At 60.5% G+C, this 19,876-nt stretch overlaps 5 protein-coding genes across 5 annotated transcripts; 2 read left to right on the forward strand and 3 right to left on the reverse strand.

Annotated features, from left to right (window-relative positions):
• Window positions 1-134: 134 nt before the first annotated feature.
• Window positions 135-3,353, reverse strand: PLICBS_000550 (mannose-ethanolamine phosphotransferase gpi13; the record flags this gene model as incomplete). The annotated part of the gene is made up of 1 exon (XM_018318435.2): window positions 135-3,353. The coding sequence occupies one exon, from the start codon at window positions 3,351-3,353 to the stop codon at window positions 135-137; it is 3,219 nt and encodes a 1,072-aa protein (XP_018183960.2).
• A 698-nt stretch (window positions 3,354-4,051) lies between these two features.
• On the reverse strand, window positions 4,052-8,895 carry PLICBS_000551 (uncharacterized protein; the record flags this gene model as incomplete). The annotated part of the gene is made up of 6 exons (XM_018318434.1): window positions 4,052-6,483; window positions 6,560-6,724; window positions 7,611-7,796; window positions 7,863-8,326; window positions 8,383-8,509; window positions 8,559-8,895. The coding sequence occupies 6 exons, from the start codon at window positions 8,893-8,895 to the stop codon at window positions 4,052-4,054; spliced, it is 3,711 nt and encodes a 1,236-aa protein (XP_018183959.1).
• Window positions 8,896-9,279: 384 nt separating this feature from the next.
• On the forward strand, window positions 9,280-11,575 carry PLICBS_000552 (uncharacterized protein; the record flags this gene model as incomplete). The annotated part of the gene is made up of 2 exons (XM_065599619.1): window positions 9,280-11,442; window positions 11,519-11,575. 2 exons carry the CDS (start codon window positions 9,280-9,282, stop codon window positions 11,573-11,575), a joined length of 2,220 nt encoding a protein of 739 aa, XP_065455691.1.
• A 1,941-nt stretch (window positions 11,576-13,516) lies between these two features.
• PLICBS_000553 (uncharacterized protein) lies at window positions 13,517-14,164 on the forward strand (the record flags this gene model as incomplete). The annotated part of the gene is made up of 3 exons (XM_065599620.1): window positions 13,517-13,609; window positions 13,929-13,991; window positions 14,102-14,164. The coding sequence occupies 3 exons, from the start codon at window positions 13,517-13,519 to the stop codon at window positions 14,162-14,164; spliced, it is 219 nt and encodes a 72-aa protein (XP_065455692.1).
• A 263-nt stretch (window positions 14,165-14,427) lies between these two features.
• PLICBS_000554 (uncharacterized protein) lies at window positions 14,428-16,483 on the reverse strand (the record flags this gene model as incomplete). Its single annotated transcript, XM_018318432.1, has 2 exons — window positions 14,428-16,343; window positions 16,390-16,483. 2 exons carry the CDS (start codon window positions 16,481-16,483, stop codon window positions 14,428-14,430), a joined length of 2,010 nt encoding a protein of 669 aa, XP_018183957.1.
• Window positions 16,484-19,876: the final 3,393 nt, after the last annotated feature.

Here is a 19,876-nt window from a genome sequence, read left to right on the forward strand (position 1 = left end):
AAGCATGCCTCCTCCTCCTCCTCTCCCACCAACGCGGCAGCTCTCGCCGCCCCATCCATATCGCACACTCCCCAACGCCAAAACAGAGCACATTATACACGCGAGGTCTAAACGGACAGCCAGGCACGCGCCCGCTAATCCGCCCAGCCAAACACCTCGCTAATGGAAAGCGTGTTGCTCCGCACGCCCGTCAGCGTCACCACAATGACCACGAGGTCGAGCACAAGGAGCAGCACCGCCGCGAGCATGAACCTCGGGTTGAAGACGCGGTACAGCATGAGGTGGCGCCGCAGCCAACCGGCCCAGCTCATGGTGGCGAGGGCCTCGACGGCAAAGTACGCGACGAAGACGCCCGCCGCGCGCGCCACCGTCTCGAGCACGCCCTTTTGCTTGGGCCCCGTCTTCCACAGGGCGATGAGCGGGACGCATGCCGCGGCGAGGATCTGGCCTGCAAACGTGTTGAGCACGACGACGAGCGGCGTCCAGGGGTAGCGGATGGTGAAGAGAGGGATGAAGGCGCTGTCCCACTGTATGCTCGACAGGACGGCCTGGTGGCCCGTCTTGAAGAAGTAAAAGTTGCCCAGCACGGCTAGCATGATAGGGCCGATGGTTTCAGTCTTTAGGCCGTTGAGGTCGAGAACCTCGACGAGCGAGAGCACCTGCCAGAGCATGAGCGCCAAGGCGCCGGAGCCCATTGGCTTGGAGAGCAGGAGACAGGCGCCGAGGATGTTAAGCGGCAGCATGAGGTATCGCGCGCCCATGGCGTTGGCATACCCCAGGATGGCGACGCGCGCCTGGCCTGTTCGTGATGTAGTCGACACGATCGAAACGCAGGGCGGCGCCCACACGAAAGCGGTGGTACCGGCGACGAGGGCGAGCGCCAGGCCCAGCTGAGCAGTATAGACGCCAATCGTCTTGAGCGTCTTCTCGGGGAGCTTGCCGGCCAGCCAGTCACCATTGTCGGCGGCATCGATGACCCAGTACACCGCCGACATCAAGAGCCCGACTCTGAACACGTAGCCGATCCACGTCGGTGCCAGGCCCTCATACGACCGTGTGGGCACGAGAAAAGACTTGATGATGGAAGGGAGGGCGATGAAAACAAGAAAAGGGATGGCGAGCTGCCAAGTTGCAGAGGTGGATGATGTGACGGAAGCGTAGTAGGTAGACGTGCAGTATGGCATCTGCTCCTCGCGGCAGAGCTTGGAGTAGGAGGCCAGCCGGCCAAGCACGATAAAAGCAATCGAGTGGTAGATGGCCATGGTGCGGTTCACCTTGGACTCGATGCGGAACGAGGCGATTATAGAAGCCACACCAAACGTGGCGATGAAGAAGAGGAGAATCGAGTCTTCCCAAATGGTATATGAGTTGGACGCGAACCCGATCGAGTGGCTGAGAGTAAAGACCACCGACAGCCAGCCCCAAAAGTTGCGCGGCAGGAGGTTGATGAGAGTCTTCCCGCAGTCGTGTATGGATGCCCCAACCGACGTCACCATGAGGAGCATGACTAGAGCCGCAAGCCCGTCCATCGGCTGTTGGCGGTACACGGCCGCGAAAATGAGCGTGCCGATAATGAGCAGGAAGCGAGCACTCCACAGACCACGCAGCATATCCCGGTGGTAGTACTGATCGACGTGAGGCTCAACCTGGCCCTTGAAGTCAATCAACTCGAGCTGCTTCTCCGCGTAGTCGAGCTCCACGTCGTTCATGACGATGTATTCATCGTCGTCGCTTCGAGAGGCGTACATGACGAGCAGCAGCACGCCGGCCGCGGTGACGACGACGCCAGCAACCATGCGCGGGACATCGAATCGCGCCCAGAGGTCCTTGCACACATGTAGGGTCTCTTCCTGGAACCTGGCAAACGCCCTGTACGTGTCCTGAGGGGACATGCCGCCCGCGTTGGCGCTTGTCCACAGAGCATTAGGGGACCCAGGGGCAGAGCCCTGCGAGATGCCGCGAGCGTCAAAGTACTTCTTCTGGTACCGCTCGATGCCGGCAGATGCCATGCGTGAGACGGCGGCCAGGTTGGACCAGTCGTTGCCCTTGGGGCCTGCAAATGCCTCCTCGATGGGGTGGCCGAGGTTGTTGTACGGGATCGGGATGCCGAGCAGCAGAGCCAGCGTCGGCACAAGGTCGATCTGGTTGACGGAGCGAATCTTGGCCGTAGCCGGAGGCGTCGCGTACTCTGGGAGCGTCCGGCCAAAGACGGGTCTCTTCGAGTACATCCACAGCGCCGCCTCGACCTCATCGTCGCTTTCTCCGCCATGGTCACCCTTGCCGTCCATGCCATGGTCGCCCATAACCACCAAGAGCGTGTCGTCGTCGATTGATGCAACGAGCTTGCGGACAAAGTCGTCCATCTGTCGCAGCTTGGCGTTCATGGCCGGATGGTCCGGCCCGTATCGGTGTCCGGCATGATCGACGCCCAGGCAGTGGCCGATAAGCAAATCCCAGTCGCCCTTGGCCTTTGTCTCTAGCAGCGGAAAGATGTTGTCGATGACGCCATTGTCGACGGTGTGCAGGTCCCAGACGTTGAAGCTGTCGTACGCCTTGGAAATGTTAGGCTCAAAGTAGTCCGGGAACAGCGCCCACCACGTGTCGTCGCCTAGATGCGCAATCTTCTTGCCAGAATTGCGCAGCTGCAGAAGCAGGTTATCCTCGTCGATGGCCGTGCCAGCAAAGTTGCTGCCCGCGTCGATAAATGTCGGCAGCGTCCCCGTGGTCAGGCCCTTGAGCCGCTGCAGCGTCGTGGTCGGCGGGTCGGCGATGAAGGGCCGCAGGAACGCGTTGCGCGGCGACGCCACGGCCGTCTCGTGGAGGAAGGGAAACGCGTTATGGAACTCGTGCACCTTGCTCGCGTCGCGCTCGGGGACCGTAAAGTCGTATCGCAGGGCATCGATTATGACGACGACGGCTCGGTCGAACGTCTTGGGGTGCCAGCATCCGCCGTCGGCGCTCAGCGGCGCGAGCTTGCTGTCGATGGGCGGCGCTGTGCAATTGGACTTGTCCTCGAGCACGAGCCGCGTCAGGAGGAAGCCGCCGGTGAAGAGCCAGACGCCGACCGCATGGATCACCAGCAGCCACACCCAAAAGGCAACCGTCCAGCGCCAGCGCCGCTCGTACGACTTGCGTCGCTGCACGTTGAGCTCCTCGCGACGCCTCTCCAGCGCGGCGGCCCGCTCCCGCTCTGTCAGAAGGCCGGCCGCTGCGGCCTCAGCGTCTGCCTCCTCCTTCGCCCGCTTCGCCTGGGCCCATTGCTCGGCTATGGCCTTGTAGTCTGTGGCGGGCTGCGCTTGCGGCGTCGAGTCTCGCGTCTTGCCCTTGGGCTTGGGGCTGTTGCGCGGCGGCATCGTTTATCGGCGGGTGGCGGTCGAGCCCAGAGCCATTGGTCGCTCTGGGGCTCGCAGATTGAGGAAATGGTGGGAGAATATGACAAAAAGAACAGAAGAGAAAGGTGCACTTGGAAAAAAGAGTGTGTTGGCTGGACGTGAATGTCGAGGCCAGAAGTTTGTGTGGCCTGTGGACCTGCTGGCCTTTGGGGAAGCTTGGTCCAGCGAGGGAGTGGGGGAGGTGGAACTTGGGATGTTGGCGGCAGAGTTTAGTGTCGGCCGGACGTTGGAATTCTGGTGACATGCTCGCTCCGGCGAACATCTCCATTCTTTCCTGCACCACCACGCAGCGCAACATACTACACCTTTCCCTACAGCTAGAGTGTCGTGAACATATGAATTGCATCACAAATTTAGGAAAATAGGTCAAGGCCTCGTCTTCACATCATCAATTCCGTTCAATTGTACACTTTTGTCGCGTCCATACATGATCGTCCTCGTTCGCGTCATAATCCTCCCGACAGTCCCGCTCCGTTTCCACGTCCCTCCCTCTGATGTGGCTCTGTGATGTATGTACACCGGGCCGTCACAGAGCCATCCTTCGCAAAAGCATCGCCTCGAACGCCAAGTCGTCATGCGCAACGCAAGCTTCCGCAAATCCAACCACTTTGGATCCAGGGAGTTGCTCATCAGTTGCTCCATTAACCCAACCCAAATTGCTAGTCAAACATGTCCACACCCGACGGCCGCGTCGTGCTGCTCGCCGCGCGCCTTTCCTGTCTTCGTCGCCGTCTCCTATCGTCGGCGGCTACAGACTCGGGCCCCTTGTCCGGGCCGCCCGGAGACATACTCATGGCGCTCCATGTACCGTGGCTCTCCGGGCTGCCCAAGCTCGACACAGTCTGCCCAGCGACCGGCGCTGTCCCCGATGGGCCTGGCTGTCCAGAGTAGTACGCGGAGTCCTTGGTCTTCCTGCCGCCCTTCGCGAATGCCGGGTTCGGCGGTGAAAGGGGTGCCAGCTTGTCGTCTGATGCTGCTGCCGCTGCTGCCCTCCTCTCTGCCGCCCGCTCGGCTGCCCGTTCCATCCTTCGCTGGCTCGAATCTCTCCGGTAGCCCCTTCCATAGCTTGGCGACTCAAGCCCCGAAAGGCTGCTCTCCGAATCTCCACGGCTTCTTGGGCCCCGCGCTGCCGCGGCCTCCTCCTCCGTCAGTCGCCGCAACGTCACGTTCCTGTCGCGATCGTCGTGGACCTTCAGCTTGACGCTGACCGGCTGACTTTGCGGCGAGCCATATCTTTGCCGCTCGTCAAGATGCGAATGCCCCTCGTCCGCGGCGAGACTTCCGGCTCGTGCTGCTGCCGCTGCTGCAGCCCTATCGCCGGCTCTCCGCCGACGGGATGATGCTCGTCGTTGTGGTGGGCGGCTATCCCCTCCGGAAGACAGGAAGGATCCCTCTGCCTCCGAGTGCAAGACTCCGTGGGGATCTGGGGGCATTGCAGGCATCGACACTGGCTCCACGTGCTGTCTCGAATGGCTGCCAGGGCCCCCAGGAGGCGCTGGCGGGTAGCCGGCTGCTGGCGGCATGGGCGCACCGTACGTCCCAGCAGCTGGCCGCGAGTCTATTGACGACTCGGTGACATCTGAGATTTCGGTCCCGCCTCTGGCGTAACCGGTCGGCCGCCTGACGGGTGCGGGACGGCGCGAGCTTTTTCGCGTGGGTGACGGATACCCGTCCCCGGTGAAGCGTGAGACCTGCGTTCCGGAGCGCATGTCCTCCTCTTCTCGCAGCCTGTCTTCCTCCTTCTTCGCCCGTCTGTCCGCCATCTTCTTGGCAAACCATCCCATGCCGAGTCCCCCAAGGATGCCCTTGGCGAACCCACCACCGCCTCCCTTGCCGTCAACTGGGCGGCGCGACGGGCTCACGTAGGATGAATAATCTGAATCCTCAAAGTCGTGACCCGAGTGCCCGCGGGCGTGCATTGGTCGAGGGGTCGTCGGTCGTCGGGGGTCTCTGCTGTCAACGGCGCTCCTGCCAGCTGCCATGCCAGCTGTCATGCCGCCTCGGTTCGCCGAGGGAGGCAGAAGAGAGGTTTGCGTAGCGTCTCGCGGATCCCTCGTGTAGTCGTCGGTGACCTCACTGCTCAATTCCGTCATCGTCGGCGCCCCTCGTCCCGATCGATAACGTCTGGGAGTCTCGGTCGAAACGGCCGAGTACTCTTCGTCACGCCTGTCGCGCCGTCGGTTCATGAATCCTGACACAAGCTTGCCCGCCCCAATGGCAGCTGCCGCACCGCCCAAGACCTTCATGAAGCCGCCGCCACCGCTTTTCTCTGGCGGAAGCTCAGAATACTTCTCGGTTAGATAGGTGCCGGAGCCGCGTCGTGAAGACATGACCTCTGGTGCTCGGCTGCGGCTAAAAGATGACCTCGATCTGCTCCGACTTCGTGAGCGGGCGCGGTCTCGGTCCTTCTTGCGTCCTCGCAGCAGAGCCCAAATGCCAGCACCAGCGGCCAGGGGCCCTAGCCACTTCGACCATCCGCCTTTGTGCTGCTTAGGATCGGCATCGGAGAAGAATTCAGACTCTGTAATGCGGGTTCGACCCCCCTCGGACCTGGCTCCGCCCATGTAAAGCTCGCGGCGACCTGCAGACCTCCAGCTCAGGAAGAAGTACACGACAAGAAGAAAGGTCATCCACAAGGCGTAGAGGATGAAGAGGTATTTCGGCGAGCCGTAGAGTGTAAGCCCCAGAGGCACCTGAACGATGCCGAGGAGGGCAATGGCACGCCCAGACCATTGATGAATCATGATGCGAAGCGATCGGAGCTTGGTGATGTGGCGGACGAGTCGACCGCCAACAAGCTGGAGGATGAACATGACGAAAATGGCGACGCCGATACCGTGGTGCGGGTTCGTCAGGTTGCGCTCTGGGCCCACGGCGAAGAAGCCCAGAATGAATACGACGAGGACCATCAAGCCGGCAAAGACATGTATCTGCGCGTGATATGCGATTGCGTAGCCCGGCCGGCTTGAGTAGAAGCGCGCCATCATGACGGATACCGGGACGAGGAGGAGGAAGACGATTGCCGCCATGATACCGTGCGCGAGAACGATGCGGTGGTACTGATCCAGGGTCCTGAATCTGTTTGCCATGCCTGGGAGCAATATGAGCTGTGGAAAACACGATGCTGCCGGACCAGCAGCAACAATGGGTATCGCCGCCCAACTAACCATTATAACGCATGGTCTCAAAGTTGAGGCCTTGTAAGTTGGGCAGCAGAAAGCTGTTCTTGGTGAAGTCCCATGTGCCATCGCCGACGCTCATTGTGTTGGAGTCGTAGCTCACGGCGCCAGGCGCCGAGAGCTCGTCGGGAGTCGGCGCCATGACGGCGACGACTGTGCCGGTTGTAGTTCAGTCCGGCCGATACTGTGAGACTATTTGCGACCGAGATATCGATTCGGTTTGTCTGCCCGTAGGGCTGAGGGTTCGAGTGGCTCGCCGACTGGAATGCGGCCCCGGATCGCTTCGTTGGAATGCGGCAGCAACGACGGCGTGGGATCGAAGGTGGGCGTGACCGCTATCTGCTGGTGGTTGAAACGGATAGACCCGCTGGCGTCCCGTTTCCAAAGTTTACGTCGGTATGTGCCGCGTCCAGAGAACGATGGGCAAGTATGTATCGCAGAACAGTTTGCCAAGTCGGAGAGACAGGCACGAGATGTCTTCAGGAGAAAGATGTTTTCCGGCCGCGCCTGTGAGACGTATGACGAATCCCACCAGCCGACAGGCAGGTGGCCCCGGGCTGCCGCTCCTCTCCCAGGCGCTGAGGTGCTTGTCCAGCTGCACTGGCGCGGTTGCGCGGGGTGACGAGCCAGACCCTGGTCAATCCGCCAATGATGACGCCCGCGCCCGCCGCCTTGTGGGGCCCTGTTGTGCGTTGGCAAGGGCCCCGCCAACCGAAAAGGGCAATTGTCGATTTGGCTAAGTCAGCACGCGCAAACAGCTCCACCACCGCTTTAAACTGAGCTACCCTGAGCCTCAGATCTTGTGGCCGTTGTTTTTATCTCAGCCTTCTCTACACCATCGGTGCTCGCACCTTTAATGATATGATTGAGTGAGGAAGTGAGCTATTGATCATTTTGGCCATTCCTTTCTAAAAGCTTCATTCCGTCTTTCGGCATTCAATCACAGCGACATCCGACCCAAGCGCAGGGTGCACTTTTACAATGGCCAGCCCAGCGCGAGTCGCAATCTCACCAAAGCCCTGCAGTGTCCTCTCCTTACCTCCAATTGTCGCCATATAAATGTCCGTGGCAGCAGCCATTGGCAGCGGCGGATCGCTCAAAACCTGCTCTACAATGAGCACTCGGCTATCCTCGACCATGGCATCACGAAGCTGCTGCAGGATCTCCACGCAGACGTCGTCGCCGTAATCATGGAGACACCTGCGGATGTAATAGATGCAGGCGCCTGACGAGGTCAGCAACTCGACAACACTCCTAATGATACTACGTGGTAAAAACGTCGATGACATACCTTTTACGGGCTGTTCCGAGTGGAAGTCCATGGAAACATATTGTGCGTCTGCGAGCTCACCAGTAGCCGTCTTTTTGGCTTCATCGACAACCGCCTGCAGGTCCTCGACGACACAGCGACTCATGGGCAGGCCTGGCGTGACCTTCTGGATAGCCTGCAGCGCATGGCCCTTACCGCCCCCGACGTCGACGACCAGAGCCCTGTCAGGCGCCTCGTGCATCTTGTCGAGGACCCAGGCGAAGTTGTATGAACCGGTCGTGGGCATCCGGCTGGCCATGGCCATCATGGCTGTCATGAAGTAGGACTTCTTCACCGGGTCTCGGTTCGTATGCTCCCAGACTGTGAGCTTCGGGTCACCAGCAGCAAATGCGTGGATCGTGTCGTATCTCCCCGTGGGTTCCTTGCGCCCGTACTGATCGAAGTAGGCCGGCGTCGAATGCAGCGCCTTCAGGTGGTCGTCGAAGCTTGTTTGACTCTGGTCAACGAGGTTCAACTTGGCACTCGACTCGAGCTTACTCACCCCATCATGATGAGGGCGCTGAGGGGACTAGACGAAACAAAGGACGTGCTGGCCGGCGTCATCGACAAGCTGTCGTTGTCGAGTTGCTTCAGGACCCCGGTGGATGTGAGAATGCCAGTGAGGCGACCTGAACTCCCGTAAGTTCTTGTTGAACAACTTGGACGAAGGGCGCCTACGAATGAGGGACACGTCTGCGTCGAGCTTTCCCGCAAGGTCTGCGACAGAAATGGTCCCAGCAGAGGCCATAATGTCAAACGCTTTCCAACCGACGAAAAGACGGATGGCCGTGAATTGAACCATGGATATCATGGAAGTCATGACGGGATCCGCCGGGTTGATGTCCTTGAGTAGCGCCTCTGCTGCGTTTACAACACGGGCGCGCTCATCGTCGAGGTCATCTAGCGATGTGGTACAGCTGCGGATGGCTTCGGCTGTGGCGTTGAGCTGCTGCGCAAGTGCATCGAGGCTGTCTCCAAGGGACCTCGCCTCCTGGCTTGAATTGTTGATGGGCATGATGATTTAACGGTACGGCTGTTGAATCTTGATATCATCAACGCCAACATGGTCAACGGCTGGATCTTTTATACTGTTCTGAACGCCTACGGCCATGCAAAAATCGGTGCTCCTATCCCCGACTCCGCGGGCGATTTGGCCGAACAATCAACAACGGCATTGGCGCCGAAGCTTGCACGCTCCGCCAAATCAGTGTCCGGCCGCTGACCAGTGAGACAAGACAGTGGAGCAAGACTGGGGAAGGAGCTGGTGAGACCGCCCCACTAGTGTTTTCGGGGTCGGGGACACAAAGCCCGGACTCGGAAAATTAACGCGATTTTCGGCTTATTCCCAATTTCCCGACCTTCTCACAACTAAAGCCTTCTTCTACTGTCTGAGCCCATCATGTCGTCGAGCAATGCAAAACGATCGGCGGAGCGACTACACGGCCGCACGGACTCGCCTCGCAAGCGCAGACGCCCAGCCACGTCGTGCGAGGCATGCCGGACGCGCAAGGTCCGCTGCGACCAGGGCCTCCCGTGTGGACCGTGTAAACGGTCGAGGAGTAAAGTCGACTGCGTCTACCGATCAGAGGAAAACAACGGCAGCCTCAATGCGAGATCCGCAGTAAGTTTGGAAAGCGATACCGAGTTCCATCCGAACCAAGCACGTGTCAGCACCAGCGTTCTCACTGGTGATGGTGCGGATAACCTGGCCGCACGCATCGACAGGCTGGAGCGCCTGTTGGACCGACGAGAGACTGGCCATCAGTACGTCCCAAAAGAGCCCAGCCCTGTACGGCCTAGGCTGTTGTTGAGGAGCACTCCGGACAAGACTCGGCTCTTTGGGCCCGGCCATTGGATGTACATTGCCCAGGCATTGGTACGTCTGCGAGACCTCTTCACATCGCAAGCAGCAAGGATGCTAACCGCCAGCTTCATTGAGCAGCCCACCGAAGGAATGTTTGACGGCAATGGTGCAGACTTTGAGCTTCGCGGTAATGGGGCTGCCGTGCCAGACATCATGAAACTGTTCCTCAGACTGAGAACAATGCGAAAAGCCGTCAAGGCACGAAGTGCCCAAAACGAACCCAGCGGTGCCGGTGACTTGCGATCAGACTTTCTGCAATCGCTCCCGCCATGGACTGGGTGCGAAAAACTACTCAACCGCTACTGGGACTTCTTCGATCCCCTGTACAGGATTGTGCAGGGACAGGAGTCAATATGGGCCGAGGCGAAGAATCTGCATATTCGCCTTCATGAGACGCATTCAGCGACCGGTGCGGCAAAGGATCTACCCGACTCGTTCTTGATGAAGCTGGGACTGATGCTGGCTCTCGGCGGTGCCCTTAGCCCGAATATCTGCGACGAATTGCACGTGGAGGAAGCCTCGCAATATTGGATCCGCCTCGCCCAAAGTTGGCTCACGGGGCAGCGAGAAAAAGAGACGATGAGCCTAGAAGGGCTCCGAGTCTTTTGCTTGCTGCTATTAGCCAAACAGACCACGCGTCACGCGGCTGGCCTGACATGGATATCAGCGGGGTCGCTCGTGTCTGCTGCAATGTCCATGGGCCTACATCGCGATCCTGCCAAGTTGCAAGGGATCACACCGTCGGAAGGGGAGGCTCGCAAGAGGCTCTGGGCGGCGACACTCGAGCTCACTGTCCAAGCCCACCTCGACACCGCGACCCCGATCTTGGTTTCCACAGAGGACTTTGACGCTCCCGCACCGCGGCCGCCCGGGGAAGCAGGAGAAGATCTGCAGAGTAGACTTTTCGAATCGCTGCCGCTCCGCCTCCGAGTGGCACGCTTGGTGAACGGCATCAAGGGCCCAAGCTATGACGAAGCGATACTGCTCGCGAACGAGCTAAGGGCCGAGGCTCGTGACGTGGTAGCTTTTACGCAAGGACTGAGCAAGCCACGGTCTAACAGACGCGAGAGCTTCCACTCGTGTTATGTGGACATGGTCTTCCACAGGTACATACTTATGCTCCTGCAGCCGTGGATGGTCAAGTCTCGGGTCGACTCACGGTACTACCTGGCGCGCAAGATGTGCACAGAATCTGCGCTCGTCATTGCCTCGTACGCTACTGAACATGGCTCGATCGAGTTGCAACTTCTTGCAGAGAAAGGGCGAGGCTCCTTCAGAGGCCCGATCTCGCTACCTGTCGTGCTCGTTCTTTGCTTGGAAACGTTCCTGGTGTTGGAAGAGGAGGGGCCGACGGGGCGAGGTGTCGGCGGCTTGGACGAGCTGCTGGCAGCGTCGAGAGCGCGGGTGGCCTCAGTGCTAGGGAACATCATGGAGCTGACGCGCGGGCATATCCGCGACGGGAGCGTCAGCCTCAAGAGCTTCAACTTCATGGCGTCATTCCTGGCCCAATTTCGCGCCATCGAGGAGGGACGAGATCCGAAGAGAGCCGTCTTTAATGCGCTCAGCGAGAGCCTGCAGGAATGCGCACGACTTGTCCAGGAGGCGCATCCCTGGCTTGCTGGTATGGATGAGAACGGCCATGCAGAGGAAAATCGCCAGGAGGAAGCCGCGCCCTCGGCCGTCGACTCAATATCTCTGGTGAGTCTTATTCACCTTCGTGATTCTCCAGGTGCTTCGTGTGGCTAGAACACGCGTGCTGATGAGAAAGCTGCAGGACGACTTTCTGAACTGGGATATAGCCAGCATCCTCAACATTCCGAGTCTTGAGTAGGAGGATGCATCGGCAGTCGCAACGTTAATACGGTTTCTTATGCATAGTTGCGAGCCGACTCCGAAGTAGCACCAATCCCGCAGGTTTTCTCCGCGATGGACCTCGTATCTACAACAACATACTTTGCGCCTGCAGGCCACCATACGCAGTAGCTTGTCGTCCCTTCGGGGTATTGGCGAGACGGCTGCAGTACGGACCTCGTGGATAGTAATCGGACTGCGCATTCGTGCGCGGCTCTCGTGTCATTGAATCCACAGCAGCAACCACTGAATGCGTCACCGAGACTCGAATCTAGTGACCTCATTCGGCACGACGCCACCAGAGAAGGGGCGTTCTCCGAGGGATGATACACGCTCCGGGAGACGACTCGCACCGTGCCTTGCCTTTGAAGGGGAACTTCCCGCGAGCCTCTGTCTGCATCGCCAATCGTTCCCGCCGGCCCTCCCCTGCGCCACGGACACCACCAACCCATAGCACGCACGGCGCGACAGCCATCCATCGCAATCAAACGCCTGCAGCTAATCACGGCCGCTGGAGAGCACGACAGCACAGCACAGCGCAGCGCAGCAGCAGCCAAGGGCCCTGCAACGCATTGCACAGCCTCGCCGCGGGCGCGCCGTGCCTGACGGGAAGTGCCCGTGCCTTGCCGTGCCCCGGCCATAGGTGTAAGTCGAAGCGCCAGGGGCCCGGAAAAGCGGGATGACGCCAGGGCGCAATGAGGAAAGGGGTGAGGCGTTGCCGATGCCGATGTTCCGAGAGCAGTGGGCCTCGTTGGCAGCGGTGGGCACTGGGCACCTACGCAGGTAGAGGCGGAGCGGGCGGTGGGGGTTTGCATGAAATGGATGATGGACAACAAAGACGATTGCTGAAGGCGCTCATTCAGTCTCTTCCAAGATTCCCATGGGTGCCGCGGCAGAGCAGAAAATTCATGTACACATCGCCCTTGTGTATGACTGGATAGATGAGTGAATGTGCTGTGAATGTGATCAAGAGCGAGAGACAAGGGCATGGACTCGTGATGCCTCACTTTCAAGAATCCAGACCACGGACCTACCGCAGCAGTTGGGCCACAGGGGCCCTGTGACATGCCGCGCGCAGCCCTCCCGTGTCAGCCAGCACCGACCGTACCTCACGGCCGCCACCATCATCCGTTCCTGAGCCCAAGAAACCGCCCGGTCCCGTTTCGTCCGGTGACACCCAGACGGCGCGGCTGGCAGCAAGCCTGCGTCGACTAGCGACTGCAAAGACCATCAGCAGCGATATCATCAGCAGCCACAGCACCAAGCACGTCCCAACAGCCGCTGACATGGCACACGAAGCAGACACGCACGCCCACATTCACACACACACACACCTCGACACGCACCACCCCTCCACCAAAGAACCCCAGCCCGCTCGGCTGTCCCGTGCCGGGCGCCACAACACTTGCGACCGCCGACCACACAACGACGAGGCCCAGCCCGGCCCGCCGCGGACGGGGGGACCCCTGAGGCCCTGTGGCCCTGGGCACTGGTGCGCTCGCATTTGTGCCTCTCTTCCCTCCCATGTGTTGTCGTCCACCCTCGGCCGGCGCCCGCGTATCAAGCTGCGAGTACAGTACGTAGGTATTAGATGGGTAGGTACTCATGTACGTACGTATGTACATCCATGCCGTGATCTACTGCCACCCAGGAGCGTGCCGTGACGTCGCACTCCAGCCGTGCGACGTCCATTCTTATAAGTGACCCGGCCCAGCTCTGCTCTGCGCGCTTGCCCGTCCCTGGTCCTCCTCCTCCTCTTTCCCCCTTCCCACCCTTTTCTCCCCCTCTCTCTCTTTGCTCAGTGCTTTCTGTGATACCCCAAAACACGCGCGCACCCATAATACTCCGCTGCAACCCTGTCCATCTATCCTCTTTCCTCCTCTCGTCCGCGAAACGCAAGGAAACGCTCGCAACAGCCATCATGCCCGTCGAGCAGCAGCAGATGCCCCAGGAGCCGGCCCCGGCCGCCGCTCTCCCGACCACGACGGAATCCCGAACCAGCTCCGAGCAACCGGTACGCGAAGACCCTCGTTTTCCGTTCTATCCTCCTACAGTTCAGCACCCGTTTGAGGTCGTCTATCTCGGAACAAGGGCGGGTTGGGAATTGCCTTGGCTGCGGCGGCGTAGCGTCATGCCGATGCTTGGCGTGGAACGGCCCGGCCGGACGGTCGCCGGCCTCGCCGGCCCCATCGCCGGCACCAACCGCGCTGCCATCGTCCCCAGCTCGCCTACCAGCCCCCCCTTGAGAGCAACACAAACCCTACCCCGAAACTTCGCTTCTTCTTTTTTGTTTATTTTTGTTTTGACGCCAACTGACTGGTTTCGACCTGTAGCGTCCCGTCGAGCCCATGAAGGCCGACGACTCGGTGCGCCTGCGCGGCGGCGGCGAAGGCGAGGTGAGTCGCACCCTGTTTATACCCACGGGCGCGCGCCCACACGCCCCTTGAGGATGTGATGCTGCTGCTGCTGCTGCAAGAAAAGAGTCGTTGCTGACAAAACTGAATAGGCCGTCTGCTGCGGCATGTGCGCGGGCCTGTGCTGCTTCGAGTGCCTCGAGTGCTGCTGCTAAGCGGCGGGGTCGGCTGGGACGACGACGACGAACTGCGCGAGCACCACGGGCGAGGATTTCAGACGAATTTGAGTTGGTGGACGTTGTATGGCGTTGAAGGCACGATTGCAGAGAAGGTGACGGCATGAGAGACTCGGAGGACAGAGCCAGTTGCATCAATATAACAACCGCGCTTACACGGCGACCAGTGCTTTTTCCATGTTGTGCCACGTTGTGATGGACACATACTGCTGACTTACACTGAGACTCAGCTCGCTCGCATTCTATACAACGATGCTGCCCAGCTTTTTGACCACGTCCTCGTAATATCTCATCGATAGCCGCTCCGCGACTTCGTCGTCCGTCTCGTCGTCTCCTTCTCTGAGTCCAAGCGCCTCCCCTCCCGCCAGGCACGCCCGTGTCGCCTCCTCGTACTTCTCGCCCATCTCCGCGCCCAAGTCAGCGATGCGCCCCCCTTCCAGCAGCCGTTGGCGAACCCTCCGTACAACCTCCTTGTCGCCTCGCGCTCGGCGCATATCAATGGCAAGCACCTCGTCCACTGTCCGCCAGTGTGCCAGCTCCACCAGGACGACGCCCAGGCTGTACACGTCGAAGCTCTTCTTGGACCGCTCGCGCTCTTCCTCCTTGTCGCCATTCTTGCCACCGCGTCGGTTCGACTGCGTGCGCGGGTGCCGGTAGAGGTCGTGCTCGGCGTCGTCGCCTGGGGCGTCGGTCATTTCGTCCGCGCCGCCTGGTCGCGAAAAGTCGAATCCAGACAGGTACGGCCGGCTGTAGTCGACACCTCCTCCGCCGCGGGCGCGGAAGAAGAGCACGTTGTGGCTGCGAAGGCCCTTGTGCAGCCAGTTCACGGCATGCAGATAGAGTACGCAGTTGCTAAGCGCGTGGGCAAGCTGTACGCGCTCCGTCACGCGCGGCTTGCGAACCGACGTGTCCCGCAGCAGGTCATGCAGCGATACTGGCGGGAGGGAGGCATGCAGCTGGTCGTCATGAGGGCGCTCGAAGATGAGTCCAAGCCGCCGATCGATAATATCGACGTCTTCGTCAGGCGTGTCCGGGTCGGCCTTGTCGAAGAAACCAAGGCAGTGTGGCGTGCGGAATGCCTCAGGCTTGGGGCTGTGGTTCAGGAGACAGGCCAGCTTGCGGACGCGGTCGACAATGTCCTTTTTTGATAGTGAGTCCGGATGCAGCCCGGCACTGTCGTAGTCTTTCCACTCTATCCAGACCTTCTTCTTGGTGCCATCGGACGTCGTCAACAGTGCCTCACATCGGGGCGTCTCCCAGTCGTCTACCTCCGGATCCAGCTCGATGAGGCTTCGCGGAACCTGTACGTCGCGCGGCTGCGCTGGGCTCGCAAGGTCGAGGAACTGGTATGCTGCAATATCCACCTTGGTCGGTGCCAGCCCAGACCTGGGGTCAATTGTTTCGTTGAAGGCCTTGAACTTGGCCAAATTTGAGAGCTGCAGGAGAGCTTTCAGGCTGGCTTCGCGCTCCAGCTTAGACATGGGCGTCGAAGACACAGGGACGCCTAGCTGGCTGGCGGTGCGCTGGATGCCCGGGCCCCCCGCTTCGAGCTGTGACTTGAGGGCTAGGACAAGGTGGCTCAAGTCGGCGACCTTGTGGTGCAGGAGGAGGACGCCGCGGTTGGTGTCCTGCACGGTGTGGCGAATCTCGACCTGGAGGGAGTGGTCGAGGATGTTGGTCATGTTGTCATTGAGAGCCGAGAACTTGGCGAGCAGCTTCTCAAAAGCTTCCTTGTCGAATGAGACCCAGCGCAGTCGCATCCAGCCGCCTTCTGACTTGAGCTTCAGGCCGGCCATGGCCTTTTTGATGAAGTCGCGCTTGCGAGGCGACATGGGGAAGCTCGCCTGGCGGGCATCCTTGTCGGGTGAAGCGAGGACATTGTCGTCATCGCGGACGGGCTTGAGGTTGTTGTGACGGCGTTGATGGGCGGTGAACTCATCAAACAGACATTGGACCTGGACGAGCAGGTCGAGCACGGTCTGGCGGTGCAAGTTGAAGATGTTGGAGTCTAAGATCTTGTCGTGGTTGTTGGCGTCAAGGTCAAGCAGGCCCGATGTCTCGCTCCAGGCGAAGAGGCGCTGCTGCTCCATGCGCAGGCGCAGGTTGAGGTACTTGCACTCTTCATCGTAGCCGAGGGCCGTGACGAGCAGCTGGATGCCTGGGAGAGGAGTGTCAGCGTGCGCGCGTCGCCGGAGCGGGTGGACGTCGGTGAGGCGTGCCCTGGATGCAGCCCGTGTAGACCTGGAGGCCGAGCGAGGCGACGCCGATGGCCAGCCCCGTGAGCGAGACGGGGTCCATTGCCTGCCAGGCAGCAAGTGCCGCGGCTTGGCAGCGCGACCGAGGGTGCCCAAACGATTACTCGATTCGGCCTCGGTAGTTGGTCCGGACAGGACTGTCACTGCGGCGGTGGGAGTGCGAGTGAGAGCACGGGAATTGGGAGTGGGAGAGACAGATGACAGCGGCCAAGTAGACTGGCAGTGGGTGAAAGTGACGATGGCGCACGGGCGTCAGGGGTCTCAGGGGCCAATGGCGGCGCCGCCCGTGCGGGCAGGTTGGGGTACACGGGCGTCATCAGTGAGCGGAGAAGGAGTGGAGGGCGCGTCAAGCACTCCTGGGCGCCTGCAGCAATACTGCACCACAGGTAGCACAGCGCCCTACCTTAGTCCGCCCCGATAGCCTCAATTGTCGCTCTCGTCACAGTGGGTTCCAACACTGCCTCGGAGCCGTATCCCGCCGTCTGTGCAACCTGGGCTGGCCAGCACAATGCAGCATCCAGCGCAGGGCTGATGAATTGGCAACGCGGCGGACGTGGTCTAGGCCTTGGAGAGACGCGTGCAAGCCATTGATGCATTGCATACGGAGGACGAGGCGCCGATGGCCGGGGTCCAACGAACGAGGTGGTTGGCCGCTGCGCTTTGCCGTCACCAGAGACGTGAACAATTGAAACTAATTGTCGGGTGCCTTGACATGCATAAACGTGAACTGGGCCGTCAGGACGTGGGTGACGGGACTTGCCAGTTGCATCCCCAGCTTATTGATCGCCAAACATTGACCGAGAATCCATCATGGCCGTCTTGGTGGTGAAAGACGAGCCGCCGAGCCAACCCCGAAATAATGCATCCACTCGAAGCCCCGGCATATAAAGTCGTTGGCAGCTGCCGCCGCCTGTGCGTCTTGGCCAAGGCTGTTGTCATGGAAGCCTGTCAGGCCGCTCGGTGATACCTCCGTGCCGTCCTACAGGCGGACTATAGCGCCGCGCGGACTAATTTCAAGGAGCCTAACGTCTGCGGGTGCGCGCTGGACGGGGCGGACCCAACCCGCCGGCGCCGGCTCTGAACCCTGCCCGGAGGACCACTGGGCACCGCACCACCACTCGCTCCAGCACCCCATCCCCCAGCAACGACGCCGTGCAAGCCAGAGGCGCCCAAGCGCAGCCACTGAAGGAAAAAGCGCCCGCGGCGCGCCACCCCTGGCTGAGCTGTGCAAGGCGAGATGAGATGAGATGAGACGAGACGAGACGAGATGAGACCAGGCGACAATGAGCTGGGACGCGTAAAGAATCCGCTCACAACTGCCGCCAAAATGACGAGACTGCCACGGCACGCCATATCCAGTTGGCGCTAACCGGGGCAGTACCTAGCGGTACGGCCGTGCGGGCCAGGACCCAGGCGCGGAGGCTGGTATGTGTGAGGTACCCATTTTATCGCGACCTGCCTTCACCTCACTTTACTCGAGCAGCATCCGTACGTCCGGACGACACGAGTAATATGCTTGAACCTGACAGCCTGTATCACAGCGACGGCGACGGCAAGCAGCGCCGTGAATCGCGCATCAGCTGAGACAGCAAGCAAGGGAAAAAAGAAAGGAAAATGGGTGGCCACCGCTCTGACATCTCCGATCTGGGCGGCCAGGGTCTGCGGCTGTATCCGAGGGCTTTTTTTTCCTCTACTATTCCAATCTGTCGTGTCACAAGAGAGTGGAGCAATTGCGCGTTACGCTCATCAATGACAATCTTTCATTGCTCCATCCACGGTCAAGTCAACCGAGCAGGGCCCCGAGGCCCGCCGGACTGACGGCTCGGCAAGGAAGGGTCTGGTCTTTGAGAGTTGGAAGTGGGCACGGAGCTTGTCGCCCAGTGGCCCGCTCACGAGGCCCGATGGACGCGGCGGCCCCGTCGAGCAACTCAATCTGGGCCGCCCGCATTCCATCTGCCAGAAGGGACAGGCTTGACAGGATGCTTTCCCGCGGGCTGACTGGGACGTCGTCTCGTTTGCTTCAAGGGCCGTTTGATACGTTACTTAGGTAGGTACTGGCTCAGCACTTATTGGGCTGCTCCATTGTATGACATACATCACACATTGCATTGCATGCATACGCACCATACACAAGCTTCGTCCTTACATGGGCTGGCTCGTCGTGCTAGCGACAGGCCGCTTGCCTTGTTCGTCTGGGGCCTCACTCACCCCCGCCGCCGCCGCCGCCGTTGGCCACCAAGCTTGGGCATGGGCCAGTACATACGGCATGGCGCAATGGGATATGGGTGTCGAGTCAAAGTCTCAACGGGCTGCTGGAACCCCCCCCACCGGCTGCATCGCGTTGCACCAGCCCGACGTGCTAAGTTACCAACGGGGAAATGCCAGCCAGCCTCAACGGCGCGGGTCCCCCGCCACACACACATGCACACACGCACACGGGCGCACACACTCGCACACACACACCCCTCACTGCCAATGATGCATGGTATCAAGATTGAGCTGGGGCGGCGGCCGGCTGTTGTTGCTGTTGTTGCTGCTGGCTGATTACGTGACTGCCCAGCCCGCCGCCGCCGCCGCCGCCTGTGCTTTGCTGATGTGTAGGTACACACGTCGTCTGGGCCGCGGAGTTAGTACACAATACAGTGCGTTAGTGCTAAAGCCAACCTCCATCACCCGGCCAGGACCACTAAAAGTGACGGGACTGACTGCCCGCGCGCCCTCTCCTCCTCCTCGAGGGGCCCATGGCAACTTGGAAGTCGTTGGGCTGCCCGCCTGCCCGCCTGCCCCCGGTCTCCTCTCCACCTCATCTGTGCGGAGCAGCAGCAGCAGCAGCAGCTGTTAGGTTAGGTTGGCCTGGCCTGCCTTTCGCTCCGTCCGGTCCGCCGCCACCAAATGCACAACCGCCTGCGCCTGCACCTGCACAAGCACCCTGCCTGCACCGTCCGCCTTCCTTCCCCACCCCCCACCACGTCGTCCTAGTTGCATGGCTGGCTGTCCGTGTGTCTGTCAGTCTGTCGCCTCGTCGTGCGCCTGCGTCTCCCACATCCCACATCCGGCACCAAGAAGGGGGCCCCAAGGCAGACCTGGCCGGCCAACCAACGGCAGACCCTCCAAACCTTTTTCTTGTCGTTTACATCTTACCTTCTCGCAGCACAGCACTGCAACCGAGTGTCGTCCTTGCAGTGTCTGGACTCTCCTCTGCTCGGCGCATCTGCTTTTCGTGATACCCAGCGCCTCGACGGCGTCCAGAGCAGAAGCCTCGACATCTTGCGCCGCGCCGCGCCGCGCCGACCCGGGAACCGGGTACTGAGCCCCCGTCTCCCTCCGCGTTCCTCAGCTCGAGTTGCATTACTAAACACACATTCGTACTGCATCGATACCACTACGACTGCTGCGACCCAAGGCACACGTTCACCGACCAGCCGGGGCGCCCGCC

This window comes from Purpureocillium lilacinum, assembly GCF_023168085.1.
Source record: "Purpureocillium lilacinum CBS 284.36 DNA, scaffold_1, whole genome shotgun sequence".
Classification (NCBI taxonomy): Eukaryota; Fungi; Ascomycota; class Sordariomycetes; order Hypocreales; family Ophiocordycipitaceae; genus Purpureocillium; species Purpureocillium lilacinum.